At 43.7% G+C, this 13,931-nt stretch overlaps 1 protein-coding gene across 1 annotated transcript; it reads left to right on the top strand.

The window, feature by feature from the left end:
- The first annotated feature begins 11,281 nt into the window (after positions 1–11,281).
- Positions 11,282–12,881, top strand: LOC143579436 (protein PHYTOCHROME KINASE SUBSTRATE 1-like). The gene has a single exon (XM_077062743.1). It carries the CDS (start codon positions 11,412–11,414, stop codon positions 12,786–12,788), a length of 1,377 nt encoding a protein of 458 aa, XP_076918858.1. The 5' UTR covers positions 11,282–11,411; the 3' UTR covers positions 12,789–12,881.
- Positions 12,882–13,931: the final 1,050 nt, after the last annotated feature.

The raw sequence follows: 13,931 nt of genomic DNA, 5'->3' as shown, positions 1-13,931 counted from the left end.
TACACTGATCGAGCAGCCATTAACGAGGGTTCAGGCGCAGGGCTGAAACTCACCAACCCAGCAGGCCAAGAATACACTTACGCTATTCGACTGGATTTTCCAAGTACGAATAACGAAGCCGAGTATGAAGCATTCTTGGCCGGGCTGAGAATTGCGCGTAAGATGGGAGTGAAACACTTGGAAGCCCACGTGGATTCCATGTTAGTAGCCAACCAAATCAACGGGACGTACACGGCCGTGAACGACACAATGGCCCTGTACCTCGCACAAGCAAAAACCCTTATGCGCGATTTTAACGATTGCAAAGTCATACACGTCAAGCGTAGTGAAAACAAATCTGCGGATGCGTTAAGCAAGCTTGCATCATTAGCCTTCACCCACTTGGGAAAGGACATCCGCATTGAACTCCTCGAGGCACCTTCAGTCCCGCACAAGGAAATTTGTGTCATCCAAACCGGCACAGAAACGTGGATGACACCAATAATAAATTACCTTGCGGCAGGTACACTACCAGAGTCAAAAACACAGGCAAGAAAACTACGCTGTAAAGCACTGAATTATCAACTCATCGATGACATCCTTTACAGACGTAACTTTCTTGGCCCACTCTTAAGATGTGAGGACAACCAAGATGCTGACTACCTCATAAGGGAAGTACACGAAGGCATCTGTGGAGTACACGCAGGTCCACGCGCTGTTGTAGCTAAGCTAAACAACGCGGGATACTTTTGGCCGGGGATGCATACGGATGCGCTGGCATACATCAGAAAGTGCAGGTCTTGTCAGCTCTACGCACCCAACACGCATCGCCCGAAGAATGAACTTGTTCCAGTCACCTCTTCATGGCCATTTCAGAAGTGGGCCATCGATGTGACAGGCCCATTTCCTACAGCAGCAGGAAATGTTCAGTTCCTAGTGGTAGCCATCGACTACTTCACCAAGTGGATAGAAGCAAAACCCTTAGCCCAAACAACCGCGAAACATATCAAAAAATTTATTTGGGAATTTATTATTTGTCGTTTTGGACTTCCACAGAATTTGGTGAGCGATAACGGCACCAACTTTGCTGACAAGAAGCTACAAAAGTGGCTGGAAGAACTTCAAATCACCCACACTTTTACCTCAGTGGCGCACCCGCAGGGTAATGGTGAGGTAGAAAGAGCAAATAAGAGCATCGTCGAATGCATAAAGAAAAGACTCTTGGAACACAGATCCGGCTGGGTGGACGAGCTTCGGCACGTCCTTTGGGCAAACAGAACGCTGAAAAAGGCCAGTACGGGAGAAACCCCGTTCAGTCTCATTTATGGCACTGAAGCCATGGTCCCGGTCGAAATTGGTTTACCCTCACCAAGGGTCTTGATTCAGCCAGAAGACAATGATGCGGAAAGACGGTTAGACCTCATGCTAACCGAGGAACGCAGAGACTTAGCCGCAGTGCGTGAAGAGAACTACAAGCGACAAATGCAAAAGTACTACAACACGCGGGTAAAACTCTGCAACTTCAATGTAGGAGACTACATACTGCGTAACAACGAGGCTTCGAACCAACAACGCCCAGGAAAACTGGCCCCGGTCTGGGAAGGGCCATACATTATCAAAGAAGTTCTGGGAAAGGGCGCGTACCGGCTCGAAAGCCTCGATGGCACTCCCATCCCAAGAACATGGAATGGAGCTCAATTACGCAAATGTTACATGTAGATCAATTCCAAACTTGTAAAGAAAAGGCCTAGAGCCACTTCTAATGGAAATGATTCTCCTTTCACAATGTGTTGATAGCCTTACCTTGATACTTATGAACTTCCCACACTGATATGCCGGTATTCACCGCATAAATATGGGAAGAAGTAAGTCGTTACGTGTGGAAGGCGGCAAAACCCGCATAAACACATAAAACGGTAAAAAAATCAAAAGAAAAGATAAGGAAAACCTCCACGCAGGTCAGATGTAGGCAAAGTTTAGCCATCCTACTAAGTGCAAGTGACGGTCTTACCCGCACAATCACGAACGAGGAGGCAAAACTTCAACCTATTATCTACCACGTTCAAAGGTTAACTTATTCTAAACACTTAGAAAATTTCAAAGGAAAAGATGAGGAAAACTTCCACGCAGGTCAGATATAAGTAAAGTTAAGCCATCCTACTAAGTGTAAGTGACGGTCATACCCGCACAATCATGAAAGAGGAAGCGAAACATAAACTTATAATTTGCCACGTTAAAAAGTTAACTTATCTAAGTACTAAAGAAATTGCTAAGTTAAATCAAAACATGCGTAAAATAAACAAGGCAAGGAATTAACACATAATCTTTATTCCATCAAAATTCAAATATTACAAAGATTGCTGGGTGCATACCCGCATACAAAAGAAGCTATACAAAAATAAAAATCTACTCTAATGGTGGAAAGGGATCTTCAGGATCAAGCTTCAGGACCACTTCCACTTGGACCCGCACCATCAGTAGAGCGTGGCGGTTCAAGGAAAGCTTTAAGGATAGCTAGCCCATCATCAGCAGCAGCAACTTCGTTCACCTTCTCCACCACCGGATGCGGGAAGGCGGCATACTGGTTCACTGCTTGGTCATAAACAGCTTCAGTATCCACATCATACAAAGGGAAGTTGGAAGGCGGGATGCCTTTCTCAACGAACCCTAGACCAAGCAGGAAGCCGGCCTTTTCCCCATCCTCATGAGAAGCGTTGAGGGCTGCGCTCATGGCATCGTCGTATGATGTGTCCATAAAGACTCGATGCACAACCTACAAGAAAAAATACAAGTGTCAGAACCCTTTTTATGTGCAAAGAAAAGTGTAAAGATATGAAATTACGCATACCTGAGACAACGCTTCTCGAAGAAGCCATTCCTTGGTAACCAGAGCTTCCTGGAGGGCAGCTTGAGCTTGGTTACGGGCGCGTTCGGCTTCACTTTTGTTGAGGTTGGCAAGCAACACTTCTTTAGCCGCAGCCTCTTCAACGCCCTTTAGCTTCCGCTCAGTATGGTCAAGCACCCCCCTCTGGTCCAAGATCTCTTGGAGCTTCTTGGCGTCTTCCATCGCCAAGGCATCATGAGCCTGTTGAAACGCCTCTAGTTTGGCTTTAAGTTCCTCATTCTCGAGGCGTAGAGGCTCAGCAACAGCTTCAGCCTTGGTGGCCCTTTCAGTTGCGTTCCGAGCAGTTTCCTTAGCCAGCCGAAGCTGTTCATTAACAGCTTGGTCACCTTGGAACGGGCCTCGAGACGGGCCTGAACTTCAACTTCAAGGGCCTTGAAGGCCTTCTCCTTCTTCGCAGCAACGGCGGAGAGCCTCCTATTCTCCTCTCGGACAGCCCGCGCCTGAGCTACTTCTTAGATACGAGCTGCTTTTAACTTGTCGTTTTCACGACAAAGCAGCTCGACGCGCGGCTGCATCCGGGCCAGGAGAATCCGAAGCTCATTGGTTAGCCTACCCTCCTGGTAGCTAGCCATGGCTTCCCCCAACGCACCACTGGGAGCTGCGTGACGAGCCCACTCCACGCACTCCACAGGCGTGCGAAGGGTTGTTCCTCGGCGGATGTTCCATCGTGGAACATACACTTCATTGGAATCCGACACTGCAAAAAACAAAAAGCAGTTAGGAAAAGATGATATATAAAAAAAAAAGAGGCCAAAAGAACCCTACGCACCTGTAGGGTCGACAACAGGCCGATAGCCGCCAAACCCATCACCTGAACCCAAGGGAAATCCATCCAAGAGGTCAGGCAGATGGGAAGGAGGCAGAGGTTGGCGAGAAGCCCCAAGCATACCTGAAGGATCGGCCGTCGTTGCCGATGACGGAGGAGGCATGGTGAAGGCCGCCGCGGTAGTAGAAACCAACAGAGGTGAACTCACCGTAGGTGAACTCACAACCGTGGTCGCCGCTGCGGAGGAGTCCGCAGAAACAGTCACCGCCGGCTCAGTGAAAGATTCAGTAAATATGGCACTGACAGCCGGCGGTGATGTCATCACAGTTGGAACAGTTGGCTCAACTGGGTGAGCAACTGAACCAACTGAAGCAGGCGCAGCCGCCTGGGTCATCGCCTCAGGTAGGCTGACCAAGCCTACCGTCATGGGTCCGGAGGTGCTCCTCCCCGCTCCACCCTGGAATGCGGTAGCATCCACGCCTGCACAAAGAAGATAAGTATTAATGATTGAAAGCTATGAAGTTAAAAGTAAAGGAAGTTTGTACTTACGGGTTTTCTTGAGCCTAAAAGTGCGAACAGGCGGGGATGAACCCGATGGAGCCGGCCTCTTTACGCCGCTCACCGTCGTCATCCAGGGCTCTCCGGAGGTGACAGTCGTCGCAGCCTCCGGAGCAGTGGTCTTATCACCACCAGGGTTCCCCGCCACCTCCTCGCTCTCGGTCTCTGAATCAGACCGAGGCACCGGATCGGCAGTGGAGGCCACCTTCGCCTTCCCCTTCCCGCCGGCAGCCTTCTTTTTCCGCACCAACGGAGGACCATCTGCGGATTCCTCATCAGAACACAAGATTAGAGGAATTCCAGCAGAGGTTTCAGCATTGAGGGGTCGAGGGTTGAATAACTCCTTACCTGGCCGCCTGGCGCTCAGGATCTCGTGGCCTGGCGGGTAGACCTCCACGAACCGATCCGCCGTCTGTTCAAGGATGGGCAACTCGTTCTCATATAGAGCACGAGTACCCATCCGAGCGGGACTATCAGCCTCCCGTGGATGCAGGAGCGACTGCAAGTCGTTCCCCTCTGAAATAAAAGAAACAAACAGTTAGAAGACAAACCTATATAAACAAAGAAGAAAGAGCATACCGTAAGGAACAGAGTTCAAACCGTATTCGAGGACGATGGGAACCTGTGACGCCTCCTTCCACACCCGGCTCATCCCAAGCATCACCATCCCAGACTCCGCAAAGCGGTAAACCGGAGTCTGGACCCGGGAGATCTTGGCGAACCACTCCGCCTCCTGATAGTTGAGGGCGTGAAGGGCGGGGAGTGCTCTCCCATTCTTAAAGGTCATCGCAAGGGGGACGACGCGAGCGGAGATATAAAAAAACTCACGCTTCCACGACCGAAGACTGCGCTCGGTAGCGCAGATCTTCAACCCCTTGATCCGATTGACCAAGGTGTACCACCCCTGGATGCACCTCCAAGAATAGAAGGTCATCAACCGGTCAACATGGGGCTCCACGCCCAGAATGAGGCACACCCACTCAAAGTGGCGGATCTTGGCGATCGCCATCGGGTGTACCTCCGTCAGATGCACACCGTGCCTCTCCAAGACACGGTATACAAACTTCGTCAATGGGAACCTGAGATTCCCATAGACGAAGAATGCAGCGTACACCCCTATCTTGCCCTTGGGGGCATCGTACACCGTCTGGTGTGGCTCTGGAAACTTAGGCTCGAACGGCTCGAGCATGAACTTCCGGACGACGTACCGATAGAGGTCGGCCGGAAGAGCGCACTGGCACTCGCCAGCAGTGCTCTTGTCGTCCTTATCGGAAGTGGACGACGGATTCTCGACGAACACGTCAGACTCCTCGGCAAAAGACATGTTTGGATGTACAGAAACGATTTCAGAAGAATGCTCGACGGAATAGTGAGTATTCGCCGGAAATCGTTTAAGAAGATGAAGAGAAGTGAAAGTGTGGATTGCAAAGGACCCTCTCCCCCTTTATATACTCATCGCAATTAATGCGATGAATTTAATGCGGAAGAGAGAGAAATCGCAGGTGCAATGAAACTATGACACGTGGCAATGAGCAAGCTGGCAACAGCTGTTGAAAGGACGCGTACCATTAATTTCGCGGCCACGCGCCCGAGAAATCGCGCCCACGCGCCTGAAAAAGCGCCTGGAATGACCATATACTGTCAAGTCGCCATAAGTTCCTGCACGTCCTGACACTGTCAGAAGAAACCGTCGGACGACGTTTCAACAGTTTGGACTGTTCTTATCCTTTCACCAACTCTTCGAATTTCAAAATTTCAAAAAGATTCAAAAGTAAGCGGGAAAATACCCCTTACCTCGGCAACCAAGTAACTATAAGATAGGTGCGAGTACAGTGTTAAGGCAAAACCCTTCACATACTTAGCACCCGCAGGGAATTGACGCCAGGAATACCTTGGAAGTAAAGTAACCGTAAGACGAGTGCGGGTACAGTGTCAAGGCAAAACCCTTCACATACCTAGCGCTCCGCAGGGAATTGAAACCAAGAAGGATCTTCTGGGCCATGCTTGCGGAAACGGGAATAACATCCCCGCATAGCGGGAACGTCGAGAACTATATTGTTTGAAACTCCAAGATGGAATTGGTGGTTTTAACATAATTGATCACTATGTTCAAAACTACCAAAACCTCATGGAGAATCCACACAAGTGGGACTCAACGCTCCTGACTTGCGAGGAGGTTACAGACATACCCGCTTCATACCCAAAGATCAAGCAGAAAAGTCGGGAATTTCTGCGTGACATTAGGAAAACCGCGGGAAGAATCCCCACGGAAAACCTTAAAACTAAAAACCCTTTTCAAAACCCTTGCTAAAGTCCAAAAGTTCACCTCACTTATTAATAATTCATGAGAAGAACATTGGACTGGGGGGACTTGAAGAGGTAGGTCCCAGCAGAGCCCAGTTGGACCCGCAAGACTCACCTTGAAGAGGGACGTCTGCGCAACGACCAACTGCTTCCGCAGGACCCACCATGCTCAGAGATGAAGACCTTACACGCATTACGCCAGCTGTTCCCGCAGGGAAAGCCTCCCAATGGTGAAGTACCCCGCTTGTTCCCGCAGTTGCGGATACAAGCCATCAGGGAAGGCTACCCGCACTGATAGCAAGGCTACACGCACAAGGCACTAACTCTTGATACTTCAGTAATGTCACCTGAAGGAATGAGCAAGGCGGGAATACTCCCGCCCAAATGAGCCAGTCCGTATGCTTCTGGAAGATCTTTTGTACTATACCTGCCAAGGTATGGGCAAAATAGACGATCTGACCAAAACAGCCCATGAACCAATCACAGGGTGACAGCTCACCGACAACAGTACGAGGAGGAGCACCCTCTAGTACTGTTTGTCACTATTAGCCGCTGCCTACTCACCAACCCTTACTGTGGGACGTGCGTAGCCTACAGTTGGTGGAACAGTGCATAGCCGGCAGTAAAGGAACAGTATACAGCCGGCCTTGTCACTATCGGCCGCAGCCTATCCACCAACCAGCATGGCTTGTGCGTAGCCCACTATTGGTAGAACATGAATACTATTCAGCCGGCTGTACCTTCTTGGAAACCTACCTTCGGCTATAAATACTCCAACACCTTGGAATGGTAAGGACATTATCTGATATCTCATTATCTTATCTTCTCTAGCAATCTCTTAATATACACTTATATTCAGAGCAATCTAGTCTGATTCTCACGCCGGAGGGTGGTCACAAGGAGGAACCCCCCCTTCTCAGTGACGAGCTTACGGTGTCTGTTTTGCAGGTCACCTGAAGAACAACTTTCTTTGCTGGACCTCATCCTCGTGGGAAACATCTGTTTAACCCCCAGATTATCCGTAATCTGCCCGGGGTCACTTAGTGTTTCTTCAGAAACATTTTGCTATAACTATATATTTAAGATTTTGGAACCTTAGTTATTGTTGGGATCAGGATTCTTGATCCTTGAGGATCACCTATTTTTGGCAACTGTTTCCAGGATTAAGGATTCTCGATGGATCAAGGATACTCAACAGTCGACTTCAGTTATATTCTAATCTATTTTTGCAGGTCAAACACGTGCTTACCAGAAAGCCTACTTTTACGGAGAGCATATTTTACCAGGTCTTCCTTGCTGTCCACGCTCCTAAATGGTCAAGATGAAAGAGTAAACGAACGTGGCCGGATTTATTGGAGTTAGTTAGTAGACGTTATCTTCCTTTGTATTTATATATTAAATAAAAGGCTGATCATAACTGTTGGGACCGAGATCTTTTATCCTGGAAGATCAATTATCCTCAGCGCTCGTAAATGTCTGCTGCAAGGACCAAGGATCCAGTACGGTTCAAGGATCCTTAACAGCTACTTCCGAAAATATTTCTATCTTATGTGCAGGTGATTGATTTTGTCAATTACGTGTCCTACATTCGTGGAAGCCGCATTTACCGAGTCTTTACACACGTTTTCTCCATTTTGCAACGGCCAAGAGAAGATATGGAAGATTACAACCGGATTTTTAGCATAATTAGTTACTAGTCATTTGTATTTCCTTCTATATATACTGAACAAAGCTAGAAAACACACACAACACATAACATACGAGAATAGCTTACTTAGAACTTTCTACACATCTTTGTATTCATTGCTAGCTGAAGTTCATCACTTGTAATCATTATTTTCATTGATAATATAGTTGGTAGTGATAGTTTTCACTACCCGAGGTTTTTATGCCGGCGGGATACTAGTTACCAAGGGCTTTTCCTCGTATAAATCTTCGTGTTCACCGTCTACAATCGTTACTTTGATTATTTTGTTCATACTAGCACCAATCCTCACTTACGAATTTGGTTACGTGATCCTTAGACCGATTTTTGACCAAAACAGTTATGATGTCTCATGTTAATGTTATCGTTGGGTTTAGGATTAACACACACACGAACCAAACACAAAACACAAAAGCAAATAAACAAACACAAGAATTTAACATGGTTCGGTCACAACTGACCTACGCCCATATGCGACAACTAGATATTCTGTATTGAGTGGTAACAATCACAAGTACATAGAAGTATATACAAAAAGACTACTAGGGTTTGTAACTTGATAAACAAGAAATCTTAAACGACGCTAGGGCTGGCTACCCCATACGCCCCTCTTTTCTTGATCTAAACCCGGCCCAAACACAAAACAAGAAAGCAAATAAACAAGCACAAGAATTTAATTTGGTTCGGTCTCAACTGACCTACGTCTGCATGTGACAACTAGATATTCTGTGTTGAATGTTAACAATCACAAGTACATAGCAATATGTACAGAAAGACTAATAGAGTTTGTAACTTGATAAACAAGAAGTCTTAAACAACGCTAGGGCTGGTTGCCCCCTACGTCCCACTTTTCTTGATCCAAACCCGGCCCAAAGGAAAACGAACCAAACATGTATTACTTTAAAAACGAACCTTAAAATCACCAAAAATAACGTATTTTTTTTTTGCTTAAGCAAGATATTCACTTAAGAGTTAATCCCCAACCGAAACATTTTCAAAAACCAAATCTTTTCTTGATAGTTTTCAAAGTTTCAAAGAAATATAATGTTGATACTTATTTGTCTTTCTCCACATGATTATACATTACATAAAGTTAAAGAAAATATCACATGCAATGACAATAACCATACTTAATTTCATGATTCACACAACTAAAAAGGATGAGAATATCTTATAAAATCTTATGGAATGAAGTTTATTGTTGATATAACTATTTCTAAATAGTGTAAATCCCACCATACCTAATTGGCTAATTATCATCTCATAATTTGTACAAGAAAACACTACTTGTGCTCACTTATTTCTTGATGCCAAAAGGTTGTTCAATACTCAGGCTGAGGGGTGTGGGGGGCGCGAGAGGGGGCGCGAGTGGGGGCGCCAGCCAATAATATTGTGACGTGTGGCAGAGAGAGAAACTTGATAAGATGGGTGTTGGTTGTGGTGCTCGCGCCCCGGGACATGGTGTGGAGGGGCGCGAGAGGGGGCGCGAGCGGTTTTTTTTTTATTTTTTTATAAATGTATTAAAAAAACGTATTATTAAAAAAACTCATAAATTATTTAAAAAAACACACATTAATTAAAAAAACACATTAATATCTAAAAAAAAATTAAAGTACTAAAAAAAACATTATTCTTATTCTTCGGCTTGGTCTTCTTCGATCAACCTCTTCCGGATACGTTCCTTTTGTTTTTCCATCAGCATGTTTTTAAATCGTCGTAACTGTAATCTGAATCTAGGTTTGGGTACCAATTTCCAGCCATGTTTTTAAAAAAAGGTTTGGAAGATGGGGTGATTTTGGGTTTTTTTGAGGTTGTGGTAAGTATTTTATGTGATTTTGGGTGTGGTATGTGATATTGGGTTGATATTGGTTTATATAGAGAAAATTTTTTTTTTTTTAATAAACTTAAAGAGCCAACGGCTCAATTTATAAAGCCCCAACGGTCATGCACGCATTCCGAAGCCCACTTTACGCCCATTCCCAGCCGCTACTGGCCTTGCGCCTGCCTCTTTTTCCGCGCTCGCGCCCCTCTCGCGCCCCTCTCGCGCCTCGGTGGTGTGGTGCTCGCACCCCGGGGCGCGAGCGGATGGGCTCACGCGCCCCCTCTAGCGCTCCACACCCCTCAGCCTCACCACAAAATGAAGTGTGTGAACTGATTCAATTAACAAGATGTACTTTCTTTCCACCTCAACAGTAACATTTGTCTAGCAAAGACAAGATTGATAGATAATATTTTACAAAGTTCTAGTGACGAAATTATCCGAAATATTTGTGACTTTCGTTATTGCCAACGAGTCGATATGACAATTAGAATTGATATACGAGCGGTGTGTATGGACCATGTTATTATTAATCTTGTCTGCATTGTATTATCAAATATAACTAAGCTATTTCGGATTAGTCACTCGGTTAGAAATAATAGTAACAACACTAATAATAATTAAGGCGTGCAATTATACACAGTAACCTTACCCTATCATTTGTATTGTCACAAGAACCCATTCTTTCTCATGATTATATTTGAGCATGATGACAGATTTGACACACTATAGGCTATTGTTTTATCTTAAATTTAATTATTTATCTTGGGTCTTGAACATTTATTTCTTGATCTTTACAAAAATGAAAAGATGATGAGACTAATTATAAGGTTTCAAAACATATAAAAGTTGATTCGATACACAAGGCTCTCGCATGCATAGGTCCAGGGAGCTGTCAGGTCGACTTGAACATGATATACGCATCGTTACCCTCCATTAGAGCATGCTCTCACACTCGAATTCATAACCTCAAGATCACATGACATCAACCTTACCGTTATTTCAGTTCCGAAAGAAAAAAGTAAATATATTTAAGGGACAAAAGTATCAAAAGAGTGAAAAGTACAAGAAGCATATGCACATGCTTTACCAACTCAATTACTCAATCCATCTCCATAACTCTCCCTATTTATACAACAAATGGCCCCCTCATCTTCATCACCCCCATACTCCTAAACTACTTTTCCAACTCCTCAAACCTTCATCACCACCTTCATTACTTCCTGCAACAATAACCAAAAAAAAAGATCTTTTTTTGTCCATTTCTTCTTGATCAAATGCTGTTTTGATCCAACATTCCTGAAAAAGTTTGGATTTTTATTAGTAAGTGTTACTTGTTTCATTGTTTACAACATTTTGTTAATAAAAAAGTACCATGATCACCTCAGATAAAAGGGTTTCTTTATTTGGAAAGAATGTTGATCTTCATGATGCATCATTCTCATCTTACTTGAATCATGACAATAGTAGTGCTATGGTTCTCAAACTTACACACCCATCTCATATTAGCTCCAAGAAGAAGGTGGAGGATGGCGAAATCGGGATTTTTGGAGCCGAAAAGTACTTCAAAGGAGCCATGGATGAACAAGTTTCAAGAACTCCTAACTCCATGATCAAGCCTACAAATTTTCATCATCCCAAGGACCAACAAGAAAAAGATAAAGGTAAAGATGAAGACGAAGAACGAGCTAAACCAAAAACCGGATCGGTTACTCCAAGCGTTCGCTCGGAAGCGAGTTGGAATAGCCGAAGCGGTTTATTGGCTAACAATGGTAATGGTAATGGTAATGGTAATCGGACTAGTCATTCGTCCAAAAGGGAGAAAACAAGCGCTGTAAAGAGCTTGTTTATCTCCCTTGGTTGCAACTGCAACGATAACAAATCTGTTAAGATTACGGAAAACAAGGTTCTTGTAAAAGAACCTTTGAAACCGCCAGTTAAAGCTGTTTTAACTGGTGGTTTCACTGACGAAAGTCAAAAAGAAGATTGTTTCACTTTTCCAGTGATAAATGCGTGCCCGATGGTAAAAAATGAAGTATCAAGAGACGACGAAAGTGAAATTATTCATGTTAAAACACGAAGGAACTCGTCAGAGGCATTCGGTTCTCCGGTTTTGGAGAAGGGGAAGAAGTCATTTAGCTTGGAGAGGAAGTTAACTATGCTAAATTGGGAAGGTGTGACCCCGCGAGTGGAAAACCTCGATATTAACATCGGGGAAAACAACGATGTGGGTAGCGATGCAAGCTCGGATTTGTTTGAGATCGAGAGCTTCTCGACTAATGGAAATAACTCGTTTCTTGCACGACAAGTTTCCAACGGGAGATCAAGTAACGCAACATTGCCAAACGGGTATGCCCCGAGCGAGGCTAGCATTGCATGGAGTGTAGTTACCACTAGTGTGGCCGGGTATTCAATAATATCAGATTATGAAGACACGAAGCTGCCGAAGAATCAACATATGACGCTGTCTAGGAACGGTAAGGGGGGTAGTGGTGATATGGAGAGAATTATTAAAGGTGGGATTCTTTCAGGGTGTAATAGTCACAAATCGGTGAGAGTATCTGGTGAACACATGGTGATGGGTGGTGGCGAGAAGGCGTCGGTTGTGCTCAATGGGGCTATGAAAGACCGCTGCCGATTGGATTCAATAGTGCCTCTTATGAAGTTCCAAACTGAAACCAAACCGTTGAGTTCGTTCCCTAGGGGACATTCACAATCACCGCGTGCTTCACACCACTTGTACATTCAATAACAATAAAGAGTTGTACATGTGTGTGTTTTTACTTACAAGTTACTAAGAAAAAATCATTTGGAGTGTTGATAAATGAAATCTTTATTTTCTTTTCCAATGTTTTATGTTATGAAAAATTTTCAATTATAAATCAGTTTCATATTTCATTGTTACCTAAGCAATATCTTCATGTACCATGACACATTATGCAAAGCTTTCACACATGACACATTAACATCTACAAAATTAAACACATAACTAGTTTTTATTGGTTATTAAATTTGTAAAGACCATAGATGTTTAGCATATAATATTTACTTGTCGGTTATTAAGTTTGTAAAGACCATAATTAATGTTTAGCATATAATGTTTACTTATTGCACGGGTCGTTATTAAGTTTGTGAAAACCATAGATAAATTAGCGTGGGCTGGCTATTATTAAGTTAGTAAAGACCATACATACATGTTTAGCATTATTAAGTTTGTGAAGACCATAGATGAATTAACACGGGTTGGTTATTAAGTTTGTAAAGACCATAGATGTTTAGCATATAATGTTTACTTATCGCACAGGTTGTTATTAAGTTTGTGAAGACCATATATGCTTAGCATTACAACGTTTAAGTTTGTGAAGACCATATATGTTTAGTATTACAACGCTTAGTTCGTTCTTACAAAATAATATAAGTATTTTTTTATGCATCACTAACCAAATTTGCCATAAACAATTTGTTAGAATTACATTAATTATTTTAGTACAAAAAATTAATTACAAATTAGACTCACATAAGCAATTTGTTGGAAGACAAATATTAAACAAAAACAACACCTCAGCAAATTTAACATCATGGGTCATGACCCTCTAATATATCAGATTTACATAAATATGATGGACCAAAACTCCTCGCCAGCTCTTCTTTTCAAAAGTTTTATGTTATGCAAAATTTTCAATTATAAATCACTTTCATATTTCATTGTTACCTAAGCAATATCTTCTTGTACCCTATTCCTATGCATAAACAATAGTACAATACACACTAGTTGAGTTGCACAAAAGATACAAGCTTATGCAAAGCTTTCACACATGACACATTAACATCTACAAAATTAAAAACATAATTAATGGCCAAAGACAAGTAGTTGTATTTCCTGATCAAGCATTAA

This window comes from Bidens hawaiensis, unplaced genomic scaffold, assembly GCF_021521415.1.
Source record: "Bidens hawaiensis isolate Kalapana, Puna unplaced genomic scaffold, B.hawaiensis_p1.1 tig00029749_1, whole genome shotgun sequence".
Taxonomy (NCBI): Eukaryota; Viridiplantae; Streptophyta; class Magnoliopsida; order Asterales; family Asteraceae; genus Bidens; species Bidens hawaiensis.
This window is presented reverse-complemented; position numbering and strand designations above follow the sequence as displayed.